Source organism: Spea bombifrons, chromosome 5, assembly GCF_027358695.1.
Source record: "Spea bombifrons isolate aSpeBom1 chromosome 5, aSpeBom1.2.pri, whole genome shotgun sequence".
NCBI classification, from domain to species: Eukaryota; Metazoa; Chordata; class Amphibia; order Anura; family Pelobatidae; genus Spea; species Spea bombifrons.
Genome location: NC_071091.1, coordinates 4,942,525 through 4,968,353, shown reverse-complemented (window position 1 = coordinate 4,968,353; position 25,829 = coordinate 4,942,525). Strand labels below are relative to the sequence as shown.

The 25,829-nt window shown below is 43.0% G+C and overlaps 1 protein-coding gene across 1 annotated transcript in view; it reads right to left on the bottom strand.

The window, feature by feature from the left end:
- LOC128496409 (sodium channel protein type 5 subunit alpha-like) overlaps positions 1-25,829 on the bottom strand; it is a 153,155-nt gene that overhangs the window by 38,278 nt on the left and 89,048 nt on the right. The window contains exons 14-18 of the mRNA XM_053466022.1: positions 24,755-24,993; positions 20,437-20,610; positions 19,743-20,099; positions 11,110-11,592; positions 2,804-2,921 (exon numbers count right to left, since the gene is read on the bottom strand). Of these exons, the coding sequence (XP_053321997.1) occupies positions 2,804-2,921; positions 11,110-11,592; positions 19,743-20,099; positions 20,437-20,610; positions 24,755-24,993 (1,371 nt within the window). The remainder of the gene's footprint in view (positions 1-2,803; positions 2,922-11,109; positions 11,593-19,742; positions 20,100-20,436; positions 20,611-24,754; positions 24,994-25,829) is intronic.

The window sequence follows — 25,829 nt, the reverse complement described above, 5'->3', positions numbered from 1 at the left end:
ATATACATATATATATATATATTTATATAGTTATATTTAAATGCCCAGTTGCTGTAAGTATTGAAATGCAAATTGCATATTTACTGAATTGAGACCTCTATTTATAGGTAAACTTGCGTTCCTTTAATACACATTATCTTTATTTAAGCTGCTCACTTTATATCTGCTTCACGCCTGGCATTCTCCTATTTTGTAGGTTACATTGTTCCAACTCAGACGTAGGAGCCTCCGGCCAATCAGAAGCTCACAGGGACGTTGAGCGAGTGTCAAGAAACTTATCACCCTGCAAGCAGCAGCAATTCGAAGAGCTCCCGGTGTTATCAACCATTAGAAATTCAAAAGCCAATGTTAACAGGTTGCAGCCGCCTATTAGGTATGTGTTGTGTTCCTTATCTACGAAGTGAAGTGTACCAGTGAAATACGGCCGCGCGTTCCTTGAGAGCTTCAGCGTTAATCTGGAGACATGTTCGGTGCGGGGGGAAGACACGGCTAGTTATGGTACATGCCAAAAACATGGACATTCTAACGGGGCTGTCTAGTCTTTGTTTTATGGGAAACAAATGAAAATTGGCCATTCCCACTTTTCCTGGTCATTGGTACCCAAACCTGCTCTACAGGCTTACATTCCACTAGCAATGTGGATTTGTGGTCTACGCGTCTTAGACTTTGAAACTGGATACAGGGTAACAACGTTGACAGATAATTCCATGAATGTCCGGTATCTTTTTACAAATGGATATTATCTTACAAAAACAACATGAATGAAAGCAGCCAATCAGGAATGGGGGCTTCATGGCACATATGGGGTCATATCCACCATGTTCTACGATGGCGAGCTTAGCGTGCTACATTATTGACAGGGCGCGGATCTGTTCATTCATGATAGGCTTTTTCCAATGTGGAATTTTGGAGATTTTTTTTCCATTCATCGCCCATTTAATAAAATATTTTTTGATGCACAACCTTGCATTTTATAAAGTGGTTGTCTGGTCAACACAGATGTTCAATTATTAAACATGGGATTTTATTATTCTCTTAAAACTCACCAAGGGTCCTATATGGAAAAAATCTATATGGAATAAAGAGGGAGACATATTACATCATTAGCTGCGTAGTATAGTCCACCTAAGGTAGTATGCTGTTCATATGATTACATTGGTAGGGATTTGATGATGTCATAAAATCCGTATGGCCTTTTTTAGGACATCATTATTTGCTTACTCTCTGTGTAGAATTGATAGCAAATCCAAAGCCATTTTTTATGGCAGCGTCCCTTTAAGGGTGTTAAATCCCCTTTTCAATGTAAATGTAGGTGTAGAACGTGAGCCAATTATTTAATACCCTCATATAAATGCAGCAAAAATAGCTTTATGGATTAAGTCCTAGAGTCACAGCTGATTGGACCTAGGCAGTCTGTAATTTATTATACGTCAGCCAGTAAAGGCATCATCTTTACCAAACACGTTCTTTTTCCTTCTAACACCGTACAATTCTATATCTCAAACATCTATGACATCATTTTCTTCCTTTAATGAGATGATGTGTCTTTATCTGCTTTAGAAATGCCTAATTTCAATCCGTAAATCATATAAAACAAAGCTAGACATTGAAGATCTTTGTAAAGCGTAGGGGACCCCCCGTCCCTCATGGCCGATGGTTCATGGCATTATCCAGATGGCTTTTAATGCGCTCAGTCAAAAAAGGTCCCAATGAAACAAAACAACATGTGATGTAAGCGTCCATTAAGACTTTTCTTTCATTAAGGCTCGTGTTTTTTGTTACGGAAACCATTCTATGATCATTCCAAGATTCGCAGCACTTCTATATTTTCCAGGTCTGAATAAATCTGTCCTGAAGACATTTGGAGGACCTGATGAGGTTTAAATGCTTTCCTACCGTAGGGGCTACAATTTCCGCTTCCGGTTGTTTGTGGTGTTTGTATGCGTTCAAGAATATTGAGGGAAGATCTGGTCTATTCCATATAATTTGGTAGAACTCTTAATGATGAGTTTTGTAAGCAGGGCCACAATAATGGAAAGTAGGGGTATAAGTGACAGTAGACACAAGCGAAAACAAGGTTTGCTTGTGACTCGGTGTGCGTGAACAGCAGATGGCACTCCAACTCTGCGGCTCCGGATATATCTATTACAGATAATCATATGGTAATGGTGGACAACATCCACATAACCCCTACGGTGTGGATCTCCATAAGAGGTCATCAATACTCTAGTTCCTTGCTTAGCTTCTATATCTCTGTCCCTGTGTGGTTCTACCTGTGGCCACCTGTAGGGATCTGGGATATTAGAAGATGACCTTCTGATCTGTGTGCGTTGAGTGTACGGTTTTAGTATTAGAGCTTTGAGCCAAGGAAGGAACAGGTGACTAAGACGATGAAGGCCCCATCTCCCAAACCCATGGAGTCAGATGGAACTTCTATTATAACAACAGGTTGTCATCACTTGTAGGCACCTCTAGAGGATCACAAGAGCTGTAATTAGGGCATCGCTTACCCTTGAGCAATATGATTTTATACACTGTATCAGATATTATCACAACACTCCAATTTGCTTCTATGTTGCCGGTAAGATCAGTTCAGCTAAATATCTACCAGGCTTTTTATAACATCACTTTTATGAGGAATGTGCTCAAGGAACTGCTCATGGAGGCCACCTGAGGTCTTCTCCCTAGATTTAAGTAGTAAAGCTGTACGCACCGTCTGCAAAAAGAGGGCCAAACGATATGGAGCAGAAGAAAAGAGAGGTGCGAGTCCAAACAACGTGACACGTGGGATATATTCCCGTACCTTCTGTGAAGCATTCCTCAGGTTCCATGGATTCTACTGGGGAATCTGGAATTTGCTCTATCAACTCCTTGGACTTCCTCAGGTCTACGGTACTGCACTCGGAAATACTGTCCTGCTTCTGGTAAATTAAAGAAACACACGCAAAAAAAACATTTAAAAACAATAATAATGGTAATTTGGTTCTTGTAGCAGAAAAGACCAAGTATACAAACTGGAAAACATACTTACAGCAGATCTCTCAATGAAATATAATAACTAAATATAAATATAAAAAAATATCTAAATTATTATTTAAATATATTAAACACAATGTGAAAATACTATCCTGGGTTATTATTCAACAAAATTCCTGTTCACCATATTTTATGATAGTTTCCATAATAAAAAAAAGAAACCTTACATATCTTTGCAAAAAATAAAAAATAAATAAAAATAAAATAAAAACAATTTTAAAAATATCGCAGTTCCCCTGAATCCATTAAAAGTATTGCTGGACTAGTAATTGGGGCAAATTAGATGCTGGCTGCAAAAAAAAAAAAACAGATCCATTCAAGGCAGGTTAAAAAAAAAAACAAAAAAAACTGCATTAAAATTATTTTAGGTGCATTTATATTCCCTGAAAAAACAGTGATGATTGTAATTATGTAATGACGGGAACTTTAACGGAATACGCAATCAATAAAGGATAGCTGAAGAAATCTCAGATGCGTCACTCGGTAAGTTAAGGTTGATAATTTCTATCAATCTAAAATGATGGATACATTGTGAAGCCATGATGATTTTTTTTCAAAAAACACAAGTCTGCTGCTTTTAACCCCTTAATGACAAAGCCCGTACATGTAAGGGCTCAAAATCCATTGTTTTCAAAGGGTTTAGGGAACGCCCATTGGATCCCGAGAACTCGGCCCCTAAAGGGAAACTATCGCCATCGCTGCTTTTACTGCTAATAACTAAAACTACATAAAAATTGTGTTTTTTGGTTCATAAATGTTGCGGAAATGTTTTTGAAGATATTTTGTTTAGAAGTTTATTCTTGAAACTGGTGGGTGGCTCGGGCTCATGGGATTCCATATGCAAATTACGGAACCCATGACTTCATGGGTAAGGAATAAAAAATTGACGCTGCGTCCTTATATATAACATATAATAATATATTATAATAGTAATTCATATCTAATAATACATCATTTTATTATATTGCTATTCCTATCTTTTTAGGAGCCTTCGTAACATAAATTTACCAAAATTGAGTTTTTCAAAGACTTAATGTTTAAATTTTTATTTTTTTTAAATTGTTTTCAGATTTTATAATTTCTGTGAATTTTCTCTTGTCTGTCTGTTAATTTATGTCTGCGATTTGGTAACGCATTCATCAATTAGGTATGATAACGATACAAATAAATTAGACAGTAGAGAAATAATCTGCCGGAAAGCAAAATAATGATTTAATAGATTATAAATTAGAAAGGGACAAGCTATAAAGGATGGCTAATTCGATGGTTGGGTGGAAAATATTAGTTTAAAGGGATAGTAGAAGTTTATTTTATTTTTGGAAGAAAAATGAATTTTTTAGATCCCGTCAGAAAAAAAAAAAAGTCTTTAGCTGAAGTTGATATATCTTATTGGGCCAACACAGCAAAAAAAATTATGTTAAATTGCATAAGCTTTTGGGATCTCAGAGGTCTCAGAGTGCATTCCTTTTGAAGAAGAGACCTCTGAGGTCCCAAAAGCATATTTTGTTCTACGTTACTCAGAACCAATTGTGGCGATCAGGCTGGCCTCATAGTTGGAGGAGACTCAAACTCTGGAAGGGCTTATGGAGCCCAGCCAACTTTGTAGACATGACCTCAAGGACACTTTGGGGAACAAACACCAGGAGGGGGAAACTGCTTTAAACTGGTTGTGGCTCACTCTCACCCCATAACGTGAATCTGACCCGAGCCAGACATATGTATGGAGCCCGATTTCATGTTTTTTCACCCAATTTAAATCAACGAGCCAGCATACTCAAGTATGGGCTTTTGTGATTAGCCTATTTCGTACATCTGGCTTTACTGTGAACTGATTCAGTGGGTAAAAGCAGAAAATCTGCCCCAAATTTTAGCTACTTGTTAGGTTAAAGAGTTGGGGACAGATGGTAAAGGGTTAATTTCCCTTGCGTTATCCATATAGAACCTGCCCCCCCCCCCCCCCGGCTGGCTTCTCCCAAGCTAAGTGCCTGTTTATTACACTAAGTGGACATTTAGAATAGTTTAAGGAAAATATTGTATTTCACTCGCAGGACATGGTAAGACGAGGCATCAGTCAGATGTTAATCGGATTAGGTGCAGGACGAAACCATTTGCTTGTGTTGTTTGGGTCACGCAGGTGACTTACTGGCAAAATTCACTGAAACGGAACCAAAATAAATACGAAATTTGCCCATTCAGAACGCTACGTCTAGCAATAGCACTTTTTGATAACTTTCGGGTAAATGCTTGCATTTCAGAGATTATTGTCTGTTCCGCTCGTCAGTGATAATAAACAGGCACTTAATACGGATTCTTCCTCGGTGAGGCTGCGTGGGACATTTAAACGCCTCTGGAAGAACCAAAGTAGCGAAGTAAAGCCATCAGGGGCCCAGGGGACAGGAATGGGAGGCCTCTCTAACTTGTCAAGGGTCTCCTCATTGGCCCTTGCAGCCTGCCACAAGGGACTGGGCCTTTACCTCCTGGGAACTTGCAGGCTTTGAGGTCCATATGGCTGCTTTCTGGAGATTGCGCCCCGGTGGCCCCATTGCGAACATGCGATGGAGCAGTGGGAGGGGCATATGCACGCCTAGGAGCTCTCCAGGTTTCGGCCCGGAGACTCAGGGTGAACTGCCGCTTCTACGGGTCTCCATGGAGAAAACTCGGGGTCGCACGGAGCTCCTCCTCTCCGGCCCGCGCAGTCAGGAGGCTGCAGCCAGTAGAGTAAACAGAAGCATTTCACCACGCCCACTCCCTGACCACTTCTCCTCCTACTTCCTGCCCACCTGCATAGCTAACCCCACCCACCCCATGCATGGCTGGCCACACTTCCCCCGTGAGAAGCAACTTCCTCGCAATAAGGAGAGCTCCACTTAGCCTACCTTGGGAATTTCCCTAGTGTGACTGAATATCTAATCAGGCACCAGGGATGCCCCAGAGCCTCCGGGTATAAAAACCGATAACGGGATCTCCACGACTAAGTCTCCTTTACCCAGCTCCCACCACTTTCACACCACTTTCTCCCCATTCATGCACGCTTATCCCAGCCCCCCAGGTTGTCTCCTCTCCCACCTCCCGCACCCCCCCCCACATGATAAATGAGCCATTTTTCAGGGACGATAATAATAAAACATTGTTCTTGTGTCTTTCTGTTACCGAGCTGGATAAATTGCGCGGGTCGGGTGCTCCGAATGCCTCTGTCTGCCATTGTCATGTAATGAATCCGGCGTTCCCCGCTGCCGCGCTCCTCTGCTATTTATTTAAAGGTGACAGAGGAAGCGGGGATTACGATGTCATTACTCGGTCACACGATATTAGCAAAGGAATGTTCTGTTCAAGGCTCGTTTCAAAGCTATTAGCGCTTTCTGAACGCGTGCGTCTACGTCTCTCATTCACACGCACGCGCATAAAGACGATCCTCGGTAAGAAAAAAATATTCCTTTTGGTATAATGTGGCCAGAATATGCTGAATAAACAAATAAAAACGGAGAATTGATTCATTTTAATAGAAATTGCGGCCCACTGTATTACTCTCTACCACTTCTGCTGGGAGGCTGCTCCATTTATCTACCACCCTCTCAGTAAAGTCTTTCACATCAAAAAACCACGGGCACTCAAGAACTCACATTCCTTATTAAAACCTTTATTTATACCCGGTATAGAACGTGTTACAGAAACATTCACGGCTGGTTACCCTCACGGGGGGGGGGGGTTAAGTGCAAAGTCATGTCTTATTTCAACATACAAATCACGTGTTAACCTGAAAGATTTAATACAAAAAGAAGAAAGAAGAAGAAACAGAGATGCGGGACAGAGATACCCACAGAAAGAGACAGTCTGCGAGGGAAGTGTCCGAGAGCTATCGCGCGGTCCGAAAGCTTAAAGCGACGGTTAAAGTCCCGCCAGAGGTCAACGCATATTGAGCCGGGAAAGCACTGGGAGTCATACAGCGCTGGGGGTTATATTACTGTATACAGCGCTGGGGGTTATATTACTGTATACAGTGCTGGGGTTATATTACTGTATACATCGCTGGGGGTTATATTACTGTATACAGCGCTGGGGGTTATATTACTGTATACAGTGCTGGGGTTATATTACTGTATACATCGCTGGGGGTTATATTACTGTATACAGCACTGGGGGTTATATTACTGTATACAGTGCTGGGGTTATATTACTGTATACATCGCTGGGGGTTATATTACTGTATACAGCGCTGGGGGTTATATTACTGTATACAGCGCTGGGGGTTATATTACTGTATACATCGCTGGGAGTTATATTACTGTATACAGCGCTGGGGGGTTATATTACTGTATACAGCGCTGGGGGTTATATTACTGTATACAGTGCTGGGGGTTGTATTACTGTATACAGTGCTAGGGGGTTATATTACTGTATACAGCGCTGGGGGTTATATTACTGTATACAGCGCTGGGGGGTTATATTACTGTATACAGCGCTAGGGGTTATATTACTGTATACAGCGCTGGGGGGTTATATTACTGTATACAGCACTGGGGGTTATATTACTGTATACAGCGCTGGGGGGTTATATTACTGTATACAGCGCTGGGGGGTTATATTACTGTATACAGCACTGGGGGTTATATTACTGTATACAGTGCTGGGGGTTATATTACTGTATACAGCGCTGGGGGTTATATTACTGTATACAGAGCTGGGGGTTATTACTGTATACAGTGCTGGGGGTTATATTACTGTATACAGCGCTGGGGGGTTATATTACTGTATACAGCGCTGGGGGTTATATTACTGTATACAGTGCTGGGGGTTATATTACTGTATACAGTGCTGGGGGGTTATATTACTGTATACAGCGCTGGGGGGGTTATATTACTGCATACAGTGCTGGGGGTTATTACTGTATACAGCGCTGGGGGTTATTACTGTATACAGCGCTGGGGGTTATTACTGTATACAGCGCTGGGGGGGTTATATTACTGCATACAGCGCTGGGGGTTATATTACTGTATACAGCGCTGGGGGTTATTACTGTATACAGCGCTGGGGGGGTTATATTACTGCATACAGCGCTGGGGGTTATTAGTGTATACAGCGCTGTTTTTTTTTAATCAAATTAAAAATGTGAATTTAAACCCCCCATATGATATCACATGATAATGATATAAGCACACATATCAATAAGGCACCCTGCCCTTACATACACGGGATCGCGGTTTGATGAAGTCATCACAAAATCGAGACCGCGAGTGACAAGAAGAAGTAGGTGATGGATGGAAACCTATCAACGCTGTCAGAAGACATCAGTACCGCACTCACAGCCAACTGGGACGTCATTAACGGGGCAGATAGCGACGTGTTGGAATGGAGAGAACACGAGGAGACGCTCGGGGGCTGCCAGACGAGGTGCGGCGACAGAATACCGCAGCATATCGCAGGTAACTCGCTCAAAATACATTGTTTAGGAGATGAGGAACGTACGTCGCGTCCTCTCACCTCAAGTCTTTAAAGGGACGCTTTACGGCACATGACAGCTGAGTGGGACCTTTAAATTCTGCGGTGTCCCCCTTGCAAATGGAATGAATCCTGCGCATGTTCTTCTCGCCGGTATCGGTGTGATGTGGACCCAGGTCTCACCTTCCTAGGGTTGACCATCAGTGTTACCCTCTTCTGGGGGAGTGGCTTTGATCAGTGGGCAGGGCTAGTCACTGTATGGGTGCGGCTAACCCAATTAGACTCTGGTGGCAAGGGGTTAGATGTAGGCAGCAAGTAGGTGGTAGTGGGTGGGTGTAATCAGGAAGTGGGCGGGAAGTAGGTGGCGACAAGAGATTGATGAAACTGACGGGAAGTCACTGGGAAGCAGCCCTCCCCCCGGAGACTCCCGGTCAAACCTGGAAAGCCCCCCCCCGTGGCACAAACTAATGCCCCCCCCTCGATCCTGCCACCATCATGGTGCTATGATGAGGATGAAGGGAACATGGGACTGGGTCACTGACAAATATTTATTATTTCGCCCGGGTTGGTGGCGAGCGTGGGGTTAAAATCACGGGGGGCAGACAAAGCGGAGGAAGCAGGAAGGCCGGGAACACACGGGACGTGCAGAAAGTACATCGTATCCTATGGGGACGTTCCAGTAAGACCTGGCAGGGAACACTGGGATGCCTGGCCTTTTATACTGGGACAGCACGCGGCTTGAAGACGACAGGTGCGTCCTGCCAGCGAGACGGCCGGGATGAGGTTGGGTGCCAACAGCTGGCATTAATATATATATGCCAAGGGGCAGCTCAAAATCCAGGGGCCAGGTAGCTACGGCTCCTTTATACGGACCTATTTGGATGCTTCCCTTCCTGATGAGAATAAGAGAGCAACATCAGGGGAGGAAAAAAGGATACAGAGAACATGGGGACAAAGTGACAGCGGGGGAGGGGAAATCTGATGAGTCGTGTCTCTTTTGCCCTGGGATGTGGTTAAAATGAACCATTTTGAGCCTTTGCGTTGAATTATTAAAGGCAGGTACTGAGGATGAACTGGCGGCAGCTGCCCCAGAAGCTGAAATTCCCCCTGACACTAAAATGTGGTCTCTTTACTGGCCAAAATAAACCCAGAGGGGTTAAAGAGTCATTTCAAAGAATACATTGTAGTTCCGCAGCTCACTTTATAACCACATATTCTGCTGTCTCTGTACACACGCAGGTAAAAGAATTCAATGCGCGCTCCAGCGACCGCACGCACTCTCATTCATTCACTCTAATAACTGCACAGGCGATGCATTTGGGCGAATGAATATCAGGCTTGCCGGTGCTTTATTGCACACTTTAATATGCATTCTTTGTTGGTTGGGATGTATGGGGAATTATACTATCCTTTAACTGTACCTCCCAAGATCCCCTGTTTAGGTAGGACAGTCCCTCTTTGACTCCCAAATCTCTGCGCCCCTTTTTCCTCCCCGATGCCTGTCCGGCCCGTCTAGTCGCCTGTTTTTCCTGCTGTAATCCTTAATCAGTGGTTGGTCTCGTCTTAGATTCAGGAGCCGTATGTCTACCCCATGCATGTTTAATCCCCTCACTGTATTACCCTCTACCACTTCTGCTGGGAGGCTGCTCCACTTATCTTGTCTAAACATCTTAGAACAGAAGGAACATCTCTCCCCTACTCAACCAGTTTTTTCCCATTTTTTGTTTGTGTATTTCCTCATAAGAAAAATGCATATGGCCGTATCAACACAGAAAAATATATAACGTTACATAAGCTTTCGGAACACGGAAGTCTCTTCTTCACGTGGAATTCCATCTTAAAAAAACTTTACATAATCTGCTGGTCCAATAAAACTAACGACTCCATCAGTACATGGTCAAGAGATATATCATGTACTTAATCACAGTACTGGGGTTAAAAACGAACTAAAACTACAAAGAGGATACACAATATTATTACTTACAAGAAATTCATCTTTTGGTCAAAATATCTTTCCAGCCAATCAAAACACAAGCTTTCTTTCCCCCTACCAATCAAACCAAATCTTCCGTCTATCTCAATTTCTTCTTAACCAATGATAACTCAGAATCCAAATTCAAAGATCGAAACTGATTCGTTGAATATTGTTGTTGAATTTTTAAATTATGCATATATAAAAAACACTGAATATATTCTCTATTGTGGTCTGGCTCAACTCAAGCAGAGTAAAATGATAATGTCGATGAACATAATACAGCACATAATATATACAAAAAAAATTATATGATTTACATATATTTGTAGATATTTTTTAAATAATTATCTTGATTATTTATAAATGTAGATTTTTATCTAATTTTTTTTACTTGCCCCCTCCTTCAGTAATAAGTAGTGCCTACTCATTTTGCATCATTATTCATTATCCCATAATGACAAAAAACACTACGTAAATGATAAAAAATCACACCCCTTTTTTTCCCCCCCAATAACCAATGAAAGTGATGTAAGTAAGACGATGTTTTAGTTAAAAAAAAAAAAAATTTGGCGTAAAAAAAAAAATTACTAGGTAAAATAAAAAAAATGTAAAAAAAAAAGTTTTCTCAGATAATGAAGAAAATGGCATTTCTTTGATTTTACCTCTTTGCTGATTTCCACGTCGGTGAAGATACTCTGTTCGTCCTCGTCGTGGTACTCGACGTCCGATTCGCCCAAAGCGATGGGGACGCAGACGGAGAGGCGGGGGTTGGTCATGTAATCGTCGCTTTCGCTCACCACGTATTTTTCCCCGTTTTTGGATATCCCTCCGTTCGTGCCGTTCCCTTCGGCGTGATCTTCTTTTTCCTTCCCCGGCTCGCCCGCGCTCATGTGATTGTGCATGTTGAAATTGTTAATGTTCCTGTTCTTCCCGGACAGGCCGCTTATGAACGTCTCCCCCGGCTTCTTGGGCTTGCTGAACAGATTCCGGAGGAAGTCCAGGGCGATCCGCTGAACGGCGGAGATTCCTTTCTGGATCCGGGCGATGGCGATCTGCAGGTTGTTCATCTCCCCATCCTCGTCGGGGGCGGACAGGTTGTCGGCGCTGAAAGAGCTGAGGAGTAACGCCAGGAAGAGGTTCAGCACCTGTGTGAGAGTCAAGGACATAAATGACATCATTAACTGATTTGTATTTTTAAATGTTTTTAAAAAAAATTAAAGAATATATGTTGTTGTTGCACTTTTAGCGCTAAAAGTGGTGCGGTCACCATAGTAACAAATCGAATAATACCTGGGAACTCTCCGGGTCTTGACACACCCTGCTCCCCGCCCATTTCTCCTTTAAGCGGGGGTGTTTCCCGCAATGTAAGTGGGCACGCCCACTGACATCAGCGGGAACTCCCCCGACATCAATCTGCCACTGGAGCAGGAGATCGGGTGAGTATGGAGCGATGTTGGCCCACTGGGCATTTGCCAGATGGCCAGTCCAGACCCGTTTGGGGTGTAACAGGAGGTTGCTGACCCAAGGAATGGACGGGGGCCACCTTAAAGCACCACCACTGAGCAACGCAAGGGGGCCACAACAGAGCTCCAATGCGACGCCAACCGCCTCTGATTTTACAGCTCAAAGGAGATCAGAGGATTCCCCCCACGGGTCAACGATCACCAGCCCAGGACAGCAGGCCCGAGCCTGAAAATCGGGACTGTCATACAAAAACCAGGACTGTTCATATTGTTTGATAGCACCGCTAGTGCATATCCTCCTATCCCAAAAGCCCAGCTTCCTCCAGGGCTGCAGCTTCATCTAAAACGTGACCAGCAAAGCTGACACACAATCCTTCCCGCCGGGGTACGCGCTGCGCACGCGCAATCACGCTGATCTTAGAGAGCTGTGTTTAGGGCACCGCGAATGGAGCGATAATCTAGCCGACCTGTTAGGGCTGGTAAAGAGGCCGATTATTGTAGGATGTCAGACATTTCAGTAGCAATCCTCATAATACAGTAAGAAGAGTAACTGTGTACCCCGTGACAGATAAACCTAAAACATTTAGGTGTAAGGTGAGGAAGTTTTACTTTACCGAGCGGGTGGTAGATAAATGGAGCAGACTCCCAGCAAAGGTGGCAGAGGCTGATACAGTGAGCGGATTTAAACATGCGTGGGATAGGCATAAGCCTCAAGAATTTGCCGGGCCAATTGTGCATTGGGAGAACCGCATCTGATGTTCTCCAAGTGCTCCTGGGTGAGGATCAACTCCCATTTCTTAATGAGACTATAGAACCCTATATTAACCCTTCAATGACCCATCGCGAAGCTTCTATGTATTGGCTCGCCGGATGCGTTACCCAAATGGCTCTAATACCGGCCCTCATGGACACCCTGACTGATTATTTAAAGATACACCTAATCAAGTCACCTGCATTCAAGCAGGAATGTCACCCATAACATACTGGGAACAAAGGCACCCACTGGGAGTTTTATATATGATCACAGTAGGGGGGGGATAGGAAGGAGTCAGATGCAGACTGTTTGACCCCCGATAATCTGCCCCGAGACCCTGAGATTGGGGCCAAAACCCCGAGAGTGCCCAGGTAAGGCGTGAATTTTTTGGCCGTCCAATGTTCATGCACACAATAGACGGTCGTTACATAAGAATCACTCCAGAGGGGACCCAAATTGTGGTAGGCATGGGCTGACTCCCTAAACGGGACGTAAAGAAAAGTATGTAAAAAGTATGTAAAAATATATCTATTTTTTCTTCTCCGGTTCTGTAAAACTTGAAATTAGATGCCCAAAAAAATAAGAAAAATATTTCCAAATATTTTTTTTTTTTGCGAATTCCTTTAATTTACTTGCATTTCTCATCAAACTCCGTTTATATCCCACCCCGCGCATCTATAAAAAAAATAATACAAGGTATAATCACGCCGGCTAAAAATAACCTTTACCCCCCCCCCAAAAAAAAATATATATGCAATCACACAAAAGACTGAATGTTACAGAATCCCTTCTTTTTTAACTTAATTACAATAGTGTTTTTTGTGTTTTTTTTGATGAAGAAAAGAAATATTTGACGTATCCGCGAGCAGCGACGTGCGGCTGGCGAACGCTTTGGTGTCTATTCAAGAACAAAGCCGTGAAAAAATAGATGTGGACAGAAATAGTACGGGGAGCGAGATATTAATGCTGCGTACGCTCGGATTCTACGCTCACAATGAGGCGGGGGGGGCTGAGAAGGTATTTCTGCGGCAGCGTTCTGAGCGAGTGGGAGCGAGCGCTCTGAGTGAGTGGGAGCGAGCATTCACACCCGAGAAACGGGAACAAGGAAACCGCTTCAAAATGGAGGCGACACGCTGTCTTCTTTGATCCATAATGCATTGTACCCCGTGAAGCCTTAATCTGCGGTATTGTGCGATAAATTACGGGGGGCAGCATGGGGTCTTTTCACCAAACTGAAAGCAGAACTGCATTTTATTTTTATTTTTTTTATTATTTTTTTGACTCTTGATACTCGTGGATTGAGTGGGAAATTTACATTGTAATTCTTTCCCCCCAAAACATATACACTGTATATATATACATACATACATATATATATACTATATATTATATATTGTATAGCATATATAAATACTATATAAATATTGTATGTATATTTATACTGTATATATATATATATAATATATTACATACTGCATTTATATATATTATGTACAGTATATATATATATATATATAATATATTTTATATATATATATATATATATGTATATATATATACTTACTATATATTACGGTATATACTGTATATATATATATATATATATATATACTATAAATGATTAGGTAAAAGGTTGGGGGTGACAGTATATAATTATAATCAGCTCCATAAGCGGTACGCTGCGGAGCCAGGAATAGGTTACGAATAAGGTTTTTTTTCTTTTTTTAACATTTTTTGGAGGTCTTTGATTTGAAAGAAAAATGAAATGTGTATAATAATCACGTGTAGAAGGCACACGTTACTATTTCAATAGCTGCTAATATACCAAGGTATCAACTTCTTAAAGGCGTATCATTATTTAACCCTATGAGTGCCAGGTTACAATGTATTGTACAGCAACAAGCTGCTCTACACCAAATAGAAAAAAGAAAAAAAATAATAATAAATTATTGATAGGCTTAAATGGGATTTAGGGGTACTTTTGGGATAAAAAGCGACATAGGGTGAAATTTCTATTGGGGGAAACAGGAACATCTAGGTAGCCGAGTAGCCCAGGTTATATACGGGGGTCTGCGTATCCTCATACGACATTAAGCCTCGGCACAAATACCACTTACGTCTAGAATGAAAAAACCTAAATGAAGGATAAGGAGGAGATTTTTTTAGGAGGCAGAGTATGCCGAGAACTGGGCGGCAAATCGTCAAAACAGGCAGGGCTACTGTTATGCCCCGCCCCCACGCCTTTTATGGTCACAATTTACACTGATGGATCATGGGAAATCAAGGGACATTTGCATGAAATGCCATAGGTGGAGGTTACAGCTAAAAAAAAAAAAAACAATAATTTCCATAATCTAAAAATTTTTATTTTATATATTTATAAATATTTAAAAAAATGTATATTTTTTTTATTCTAATATTATTTATATTATTAAATATAAATTAATAAAATAGTGATAATTTATTTTCAATATTGAGGTCAATAATGGCCAGATCTCAGAACAATTACATTTCTAGTCTGTCTAGTATGTCTATCCCACGCATGTTTAAATCCACTCACAGTATTCACCTCTACCACTTCTGCCGGGAGGCTGCTCCACTTATCTACCGCCCTCTCAGTAAAGTAAAAACTTCCGTACATTACATGTAAGCCTCTGACCCTCTTTGGCGGTATGACAGTTACATTCTCAGACTCGTACCGGCTATTTTAAATACTTTTTCTTCCCTGTAATTGCCTTTCAGTATCGTGCATGAAAATAGCTTCCTCTTACAGTTTTGTCCACATTGATACAATTAGTACAATCATCGAAATGTCACCAAACCCGCGCCGCACTTTTGTCTGTTAAAGCGGGTGACTCATGCGCTGCTGCGGAGCGCCGCATTCATAATTTAGGAGGAAAGGGCAAGACTTCAAAGAGGAGGTAATAATGGGACTTACTTTTTAACGTCCATCCGAGGGCTCGCTCTTTGCTCCTCGTTGGGAAAAAACCCCCCAAAAAACAAGAGAATCTATTGCTTTCGACGGATCTTATTTGAGTAGCTGAATAATTACAGAAATTGTTAAAAATAAGCTACAATTATCATTTTTCCTGTTATCTATGGAATAAAATCAGGTAGTCGCTTATTGGTGTTTTAATGCTGGCCCGTGAGATACGTGTTTGGAACTTTTTGTGTGAGTGCTTCTGAAGCTCTGGAGCTGCAGCTTCTTCGTGGGGTACACTACTGTTCAAACGTTTGGGGTCACTTAGACATTTCCTTGTTTTTCAAAGAAAAGCAGATTTTGTCTGTTAAAATAACATGAAATGGATCAGAAATCCAGCGCAGACGGGGTTAATGCTGTAAATTACTGTTGTAGCCGGAAACAGCTGATTTTAAAGGAATCTCTTCATAGGCGTACAGAGGTCCTTTATCACTCCCATCACTCCTGTGTTCCAATGGCCCTTTATCACTCCCATCACTCCTGTGTTCCAATGGCCCTTTACCACTCCCATCACTCCTGTGTTCCAATGGCCCTTTATCACTCCCATCACTCCTGTGTTCCAATGGCCCTTTATCACTCCCATCACTCCCGCGTTCCAATGGCCCTTTATCACTCCCATCACTCCTGTGTTCCAATGGCCCTTTATCACTCCCATCATTCCTGTGTTCAAATGTCCCTTTATCACTCCCATCACTCCTGTGTTCCAATGGCCCTTTATCACTCCCATCACTCCTGTGTTCCAATGGCCCTTTACCACTCCCATCACTCCTGTGTTCCAATGGCCCTTTATCACTCCCATCACTCCTGTGTTCCAACGGCCCTTTATCACTCCCATCACTCCTGTGTTCCAATGGCCCTTTATCACTCCCATCACTCCTGTGTTCCAATGGCCCTTTACCACTCCCATCACTCCTGTGTTCCAATGGCCCTTTATCACTCCCATCACTCCTGTGTTCCAATGGCCCTTTATCACTCCCATCACTCCCGCGTTCCAATGGCCCTTTATCACTCCCATCACTCCTGTGTTCCAATGGCCCTTTATCACTCCCATCATTCCTGTGTTCAAATGTCCCTTTATCACTCCCATCACTCCTGTGTTCCAATGGCCCTTTATCACTCCCATCACTCCTGTGTTCCAATGGCCCTTTACCACTCCCATCACTCCTGTGTTCCAATGGCCCTTTATCACTCCCATCACTCCTGTGTTCCAACGGCCCTTTATCACTCCCATCACTCCTGTGTTCCAATGGCCCTTTATCACTCCCATCACTCCTGTGTTCCAATGGCCCTTTACCACTCCCATCACTCCTGTGTTCCTATGGCCCTTTATCACTCCCATCACTCCTGTGTTCCAATGGCCCTTTATCACTCCCATCACTCCCGCGTTCCAATGGCCCTTTATCACTCCCATCACTCCTGTGTTCCAATGGCCCTTTATCACTCCCATCATTCCTGTGTTCAAATGTCCCTTTATCACTCCCATCACTCCTGTGTTCCAATGGCCCTTTATCACTCCCATCACTCCTGTTTTCCAACGGCCCTTTATCACTTCCATCACTCCTGTGTTCCAATGGCCCTTTATCACTCCCATCACTCCTGTGTTCCAGTGGCCCGTTATCACTCCCATCACTCCTGTGTTCCAATGGCCCTTTATCACTCCCATCACTCCTGTGTTCCAGTGGCCCGTTATCACTCCCATCACTCCTTCCTCTAACCACAGCCTCTAAAAGCTAATTTTTGTCCTCATAAAAAAGTAACAAAATGTAAGAACTTAGGAATTGCGGGTTTCCTCGCTGAGCGGAAAAGCCGAAAAGCTTTAAAAGCCGCATGAAATGTAAAGACGTCGGAATTCATCGATCCAATAATCCCGGGGAGAGCGAAAAAAGCTCATTTTCATTATTAATTGAAAATTAATTTTTGCTCCACCTGCGGGTAACAATTCCTGCCAGATTTAGCGCTCCGGGGCAAGATCGGCCGGTCGGATTATCGGAATGTTACACAAAGCGCGACGGCGGGGGGAGCCTCTTTCAATGACGTCCCAAGGAAACGTATTCACTAAGACGCCCGGCTGCATTTCTTTTTTTTTGTTTTGTTTTTTTTTAATCAGCGGGGATTGTTTTGTTTGAAGAAATTAAATACTTTCCTGGATTCCGTGGGACCATCTGCGCGGAGCGGCTGCCAAGCGGCGTTAAGCTGAGAAAAGGCCTTTGATGAACGGGATACACCGTTGATACGCTTTAGTGCTCCTTTCTGGGCAGCCGGTCGGGGCTTTTAACAGTCATGGATGACAGATTTGCACATTAACCCTTATTAGCGACGTAGACTTTTTCCGGTGAATCGGCCCCATTCGGCCCCCGCCTGGTTTGCCCATTTCTCCTGCTGTAAAGACTCAAACCTTAATCAGCCGTTGGTCTCGTCTTAGATTCAGGAGCCGTATGCCTATCCCATGCATGTTTAAATCCCCTTACCATATTATCCTCTACCACCTCTGCTGGAAGGCTGCTCCACTTATCTACTATTTATATCTCAGATTATTAACACAAGTCCAAAGGTTTTCCGCCGCTAAATAGTAAGATACTCAAGTATTTGTAGTATATGTTTTATATGTTTTAGATTTATATATGTTGGTTCTATGGACACCCCCCTCGTTAACCTGTTGAATTTCCTCCCGTCTGACCTTTTTTTTTACCAGCTCCCCGTTGAATGATCTTCCATTAAATGTTACTTTGTAATGTGTTTCTGACGCGCTCTGCTTTACATTTGCCGGAGATAATGCGCTTAATTGCCACTCAGCCACTCCAGGATTGACCTGGTAGCTTTAAGTTGTTGATTTTCACGCGATGCTTCCATTTGTCTTTTTTGCTCACGGACCGGTAAACCAACTGCGGGCGGATGTAACGGTAACGGACGCAGCTAATGGGGTGATTAACCCTTCTGTGCTCCGGAGGATTATCAGCCTCAACAAGCCGTCCAATTTCCGCTTTTGACTCGAATGGGAATCGTACAGAATAATGAATAATAAATAGAATCTGAGATGCTTTACGGGGAACTCTATGGATTTGCTCCAGAATGGGGCTAATTTCATGTCTGGGGTAACAGTGGTAAGCATGGTTCCAACCACGTCCATTCCTCCTCTTCTCCCCACTGACTGCCAGTCCTGGACCTGCGTAGACTACTCAGAACCCAGCCTCAGCTAGTGGCCTTGGACTACAGGTGCCCTATTGCCCTATTAACATATATGGGAACTCTCCGGGTTCAGGCCGAGAACTCCAGGAGAATCGCTGCTTCTCCGGGTCCTCTGGGTCAACACCCCAATCCTGGTCGCGGGGTCTTTATACGTCCCACTCCCCGCCCATTTCCTCTTTAAATGGGGGATGATACCAGCGATGTCAGCTGGAACGCCCACTGACATCAGCGGGAACGCCCCCGAAATCAGCGGAACCGCTCACCAACGTCCACGGACTGCTCTACTGGCATCAGCGGGAACTCCCCCCCCCCGATATCAGCGGAACCGCCAACCGGTGCACTTCATTGGTTGATGGCAGAGGAGGCCCCTGCAGGCGACCAATAGAGTTGCTTTTACTGGCCTTTAAAATCCTGGAGCCAAAGCTGCTGCATAGTCCGTACCGCGTTAACCCCGTATTAACCCCTTCCCCAAAAAAACTAAGAAAAAAAAACCAACATGGACAATGCACACGAATATTCACCCGAACCGTACACAGGAACGGGCGAATATTCGCGAAGACGAACAAGAAGAGTTAGCCGGCGCCCAAGTCTAATATATAGCATCCCCAGATAGAAACATGGAATCTGCCAACAGATCGGCCCCATTCGGCCCCCGTCTAGTCCCCCGTTTCTCATGCAGTAAAGACTCAAACCTTATTCAGTCGTTGGTCTCGTCTTAGATTCAGGAGCCGTATGTCTATCCCATGCATGTTCAAATCTCCTCACTGTATTACCCTCTACCACTTCTGCTGGGAGGCTGCTCCACTTTTCTGTCACTATCTAAGTAAATTACTGTAATATAACAGGCATTCCCAGTAAAGGATCATGGGAAATGCAGTTTGGCGGTGGGTAAAGAGTAAAAAGGGGACTTACCACAAGGTTCCCTATAACCATGACCAGCATGAAGACAAGAATGCACAATGGCTGGCCGGCCACCTCCATGCAGTCCCACATGGTTTCGATCCATTCCCCGCAGAGTACCCGGAACACAATGAGGAAGGAGTGGAAGAAATCATTCATATGCCACCTGGGCAGCTTACAATCCTCGTTGATCTTGCAAACGCAGTCAAGATAGTTCTTCCCAAAAAGTTGCACCCCCACCACGGCAAAAATAAAGACGATGATGGCCAAAACGAGCGTGAGGTTACCCAGAGCACCAACGGAGTTACCGATGATCTTGATGAGCGTATTTAACGTTGGCCAGGACTTGGCCAGTTTGAAGACTCGAAGCTGAAAGAAATAAAACGGACTAATGAAGAGCTAACCCAATCAGAAATATTCAACATACAAAATAAAAGGGTTTTTTTGTTTTTTTAAGAAACTTTTTTCCCAACTTTTTTCTGCTGCTATGGCAAGAAAACATTTCAACGCATCTTGTAAATTTATTAATTAAAGATCCCCTAAAAATGATATGATGGAAGAATTACCTATGGGTAGGGTTTAGGGAATACAACTGCGATGAAGTATTTTTTTTTTTTTTTAATAAAACAAGCAGAGTCGGTAAAAAGCAATTTTTTAAGGAAAAGAAAAAAATGCAAAATTGTGATGTAGAAGAAAGATAAATTACCAGTCGGAAGGAGCGTAGAACTGACAGGTTTCCCATGCTCGCTAGGCATAATTCCATTAAACTCAATGAGACAATGATGCTATCGAATATATTCCAGCCCTGCTGGAAATAATAATAGGGATCTAAGGCAATTATTTTGAAGACCATTTCAGCCGTAAAAATACCCGTGAAGACCTGGGGGGGAAAAAAGTCAGAGAAAAAAAATCGTGAGTTTTTGAGTGTCATGGTTTTTAAAGAACTAAAAATGAGACAAAGTAGCAAAAGCGACCAAATAAACACCACGGCGCGATCATCATCATCATCAAGTTTAATTGGTTTTTTTTTGAGTCCTAAACATGTATGATGTCACTCAAGGACCTACATTAAATTATTGTATGTAGGTCCTAGAGTGACATCATTTAAAGATAATAATTTAAAGATTAACCAGTCAGAGACTGACTTGCGTTGAATCAGGTGTGTCAAGGTGACCTTGAATATGGACTTCGTGGTTGTGTCATCGTCTCCTACGTTCGTGATCTCTTTTATACTGCATGGAGCCTTCTACAAAGTTACTCCTCCCATTAGGCGGAAGATGATTGGCTCCACTGGCCCGGAGGAGGAGTGAGTCTAACAGAGAATATGCGAGCATTGGGATTTCATTAGTGGGCATCATGGGCCGGTTGGGGTAGATCCTCTAATATCCCCTGTTCGTGCTGCTGTTGCAGCTCAGACCCCCATTGTAACTCCCACGGGACCACCTATTCAGGAAAGACAGGTGAGAGGGCATGCCAAAGCCCCACCCACTTATGGTCTGAGCCACACCCTTCTTAATTCTAGCCACACCCCTCCCACAGAGGAGTCTCTATTTCGAATCCTGAAATGTTGGGGGTATAGGCATATCTCGGAGCTCTCTGGGTGAAGCGATGCTTTATTGGGTCTCTGAGTCAAACTCCAAGGTTGTGGGAGCATCGTTGCGGCGCGACCCACTCCTCGCCAACGTCCCTGTTCAAAATAGCGTGTGACCCGCCACGTAAGGACGACCGCCAACTGACGTCAGCGGGACCTCCTAGGGAGACTTTGGGTAGCCGTAGCCAGAAGGTTCCCAAGTATTGGTAGAGGTTACCCTTTGACTAACTGATTTTGGTAGTACGGACGCGTTAGGTATTCACGCAGGGTAAGTCAATGGACTGCTCCTAGTTTGAGTGATGGACCACTGGAGATCTGGGTAGTCCTCTCAATTAGTAGGAGGATGTGGTGTAGAACGTTAATGGTGTTTGCTGATGGCTACTACAAGCCGCCAGGAAGGAGACACAAGAACCGCGCGCAAATGAATGTAGCGAGAAACACATTAAAAACGACCTTGCTCCGATTCCATTCCATTTTCTCATATCCTCATTGGCTGTTCGGAATTCTACGTGTGGAAACTCCGATCACCTTCACGCTACCTTCATAACCTCCTCGTGATGACCCCGATGATAAGGTCACGCATCAGCCTTACGTGGCATTATCCAAACATGATTATTTAAACAGGGGCACAAATGGGTTCAGCAATGGGTTTTGCCCCCACCGCTCCGATGCACCGGCCTGACTCTTCCTCTGCCTGGACGAGGAGTAATTCCTGGCAACTTCATCGACATGGCATTTCCCCGAGGGACGCTATAGATGCTTCCAGCTGCTAAATATAGCCGCCGGAGTCCATTTTGCTGCATAAGAGCCACTACTCGTTATGTGAACTTTTGAAATGTTGCCTGGAACAAGTTAAGTGGAGGGGTTTTTTTTAAGCTTCTAATTCTCCTTCGTCTAGATAATGCATTGTCAATAACAAGTCTGCCCTTCGATGTTTTAAATGCAGTTTACAATTACTGTAAACATGTAATAACCTCTGGGAATGTATCCTCGCTGCCTAACATATCCTGCGCTGTGCCCTTTTCTCATGCGCAATATGCTTTTCTCGCTCAACTACTTCACCAGAGGGGTTTTTACTATTCTGGCATTATTGGTATTATAATGTTTTCTAATGAAAGTCTATGGAGGAACGGACTTCACTAGCATTGCCATAAAGCATCAGCTCAGTGTGGTGTTTGGGCCGGGAAAGTCATCCAAAATATCACATGACTGACAGCAACGGCGGCTCCAGGTCTGCAGATAAAGGGAGTTTATTGGGACAAAATTAGATAAAACAAGGTTTTTGTCAACGAGATCAACAATAATGTATACAGTGTTGGGGGGTTATATTACTGTATACAGCGCTGGGGGGTTATATTACTGTATACAGCGCTGGGGGGTTATATTACTGTATACAGCGCTGGGGGTTATATTACTGTATACAGCACTGGGGGTTATATTACTGTATACAGCGCTGGGGGGTTATATTACTGTATACAGCGCTGGGGGTTATATTACTGTATACAGCGCTGGGGGTTATTTACTGTATACAGCGCTGGGGGGTTATATTACTGTATACAGCGCTGGGGGTTATATTACTGTATACAGCGCTGGGGGTTATATTACTGTATACAGCGCTGGGGGGTATTACTGTATACAGCGTTGGGGGTTATATTACTGTATACAGTGCTGGGGGTTATATTACTGTATACAGCACTGGGGTTACATTACTGTATACAGCGCTGGGGGTTATATTACTGTATACAGTGCTGGGGGTTATATTACTGTATACAGCACTGGGGGTTATATTACTGTATATAGCACTGGGGGTTATATTACTGTATACAGCGCTGGGGGGTTATATGACTGTATACAGCGCTGGGGGTTATTACTGTATACAGCACTGGGGGGTTATATTACTGTATACAGTGCCGGGGGGGGTATTACTGTATACAGCGCTGGGGGTTATATTACTGTATACAGCGCTGGGGGGGTTATATTACTGTATACAGCGCTGGGGTTATATTACTGTATACAGCACTGGGGGTTATATTACTTTATACAGTGCTGGGGGGTTATATTACTGTAAACAGCACTGGGGGTTATATTACTGTATACAGCGCTGGGGGGTTATTACTGTATACAGCACTGGGGGTTACCGTATATTACTGTATACAGCGCTGGGGGGTTATATTACTGTATACAGCGCTGGGGGGTTATTACTGTATACAGCGCTGGGGGGTTATTACTGTATACAGCACTGGGGGTTATATTACTGTATACAGCGCTGGGGGTTATATTACTGTATACAGCGCTGGGGGTTATATTACTGTATACAGCGCTGGGGGTTATATTACTGTATACAGCGCTGGGGGGTTATATTACTGTATACAGCGCTGGGGGGTTATTACTCTATACATCGCTGGGGTTCACGCTCAAGGAGAACCAATGTGACCAATGTCAGTTGTCTGAGCCCTAATATCTGGTAAAGGGATAACAAAAAGTTGGTAGGGGTGGGAAGTTGTAATAAAGTCTGTATTCTAGTTACACCACTATCTGACATGATGACCCCTTTAACCTTTCGAGTGTTTCACGCCTCTTGTACACTCAAAGAGTTAATCTATTCATCGCTTAGGTATCTGTTTGACCCGCAGGCTTTATTAACAATCTGTGAGTTCTCAGGCTCTACTCAACGCCTGTAATTCCTAGATTTTATTTTCTTGTGTATCCGCCTGACGCAGCCGGCAAGACGGACAGTAATAATAACCGTCTCACTTTAACTTTCCCGTGCTTACAACGGACAAGAAAACACCAACGATACCAGAGAATTACGGGCAAAAAATACGACGGCTCTTCAAGGGCTGCAAACTTCCCATGGTGTCAACTATTTTTCGGATTAGTGTACAATCAAACAATTAACTGGAGATCACTGGATTATAGGTTTTATATATATATATATATATATATATATATATATATACACTGTATATAAATATTATATAAATATATATATATTCTATAATATATAAATATATATATACAGAGAGAGAGAGAGAGAGAGAGAGAGAGAAATATATATATATTTATATATTATATATATTCTATAATATATTTATATATTATAGAATATATATATATTATTTCTCTCTCCTGGGAACAGGACTGGACTGGAGATTAAAATAGGTGCTGGCACTTTAAGGCCAGCGTCCTATAAATGTGCTCCTGCATATATCCAGCTAATTCCATGGAAAAGACTATTTAAAAAAGAAAAAAAAAGAGTTTTAAGACCGTTCAGCTCAGTTATACACTTCAAAGATGGACACTGGGATTTGGGTTTCAAAGACGCATATTTGGAGATGTTATTAGAGACCATTTGATACATTTCTCCTCCTTAAACTATCCCCCCATTCACTTAAACCCCCCAGAATTGGGGAACTGCATTGAAGATACTCACATAGTTACCAATAGACAACATCCTGTCGAATTCCGTGGTCATTTTGTAGTGTTCCAGAGCCATGAATATTGTGTTAAGGACGATGCAAATAGTGATGGTCAGATCAATAAAGGGGTCCATCACGACAAATCGCACGGTCTTCTTGATTCGCACCCAAAGTTCGCAGCAATCCCAGATCAGAAACCTCTGAGCGAAATGCGTCCAGCAAGGAGGACACCTCTGACGCGACTCCTCTAATTCTAAAGAGACATCAAAAAAGAATAAAAAAATAAAATTTGAAATAATAAAATTCCAAAATACAGGAACACAGAGAAGATCGAGCTATAAATCTAATGAGCAACATTTATTTGGCCCAGGTACCATTGGTTAACAATAAAATGATGAAATATCCAAATAAGGGTTAAATGGATGTTTTTACGTATCATTTTTCTTTAACAGATATGACAATACTTTATCAGTTGCTACATATCAACAGGATTTACGGAAGGTAAAAAGAATTCTTAGGGGCTTCAAGGAACGCTTAACGCTGATCACCTTCTGCTTAACGAGCCAAAAGATGACTAATTTGTTATTTGGAGAGAAATGAGGCTTTTGTTTCATCTCAAGTCATATATCGCGCCTGGCGGAGAAATCACAAACGGCTGGTGATCTCTCGCTACATTACCAAGTAACGAGACCAGTCATTGACGATCAACACTTAAGACCTCATCGCATAAAGCTGCCAATTATCGGTGAGTCACTGAGACATTACTGTCAGGGTAAAGACAGCTAAACGATTGATTTAAAGAGAGAAGTGCCCGGTTAGCTGTTTCAGGGGCAGAAATAAAAACAACAACCACATTTAGTAGATGGGACAACATTCCGTTCAGTATCTCCGACTCAAACTGTTTCGTGTTTTACTATAGGAGGCACCGGCGACTTTCAGAGCGTCCGATGAACTCTCAAGGTGTCAATGACTGGTAGTCGTCTTAGGATTCTTAGGGCCATCAGGACCCTGAGAAGAGACGTTTAGGGAGCGCTGCCATTCCACATTATTCCAGGGTAGATCATGTCGGAAGGCAGACCCCAAGCTGCT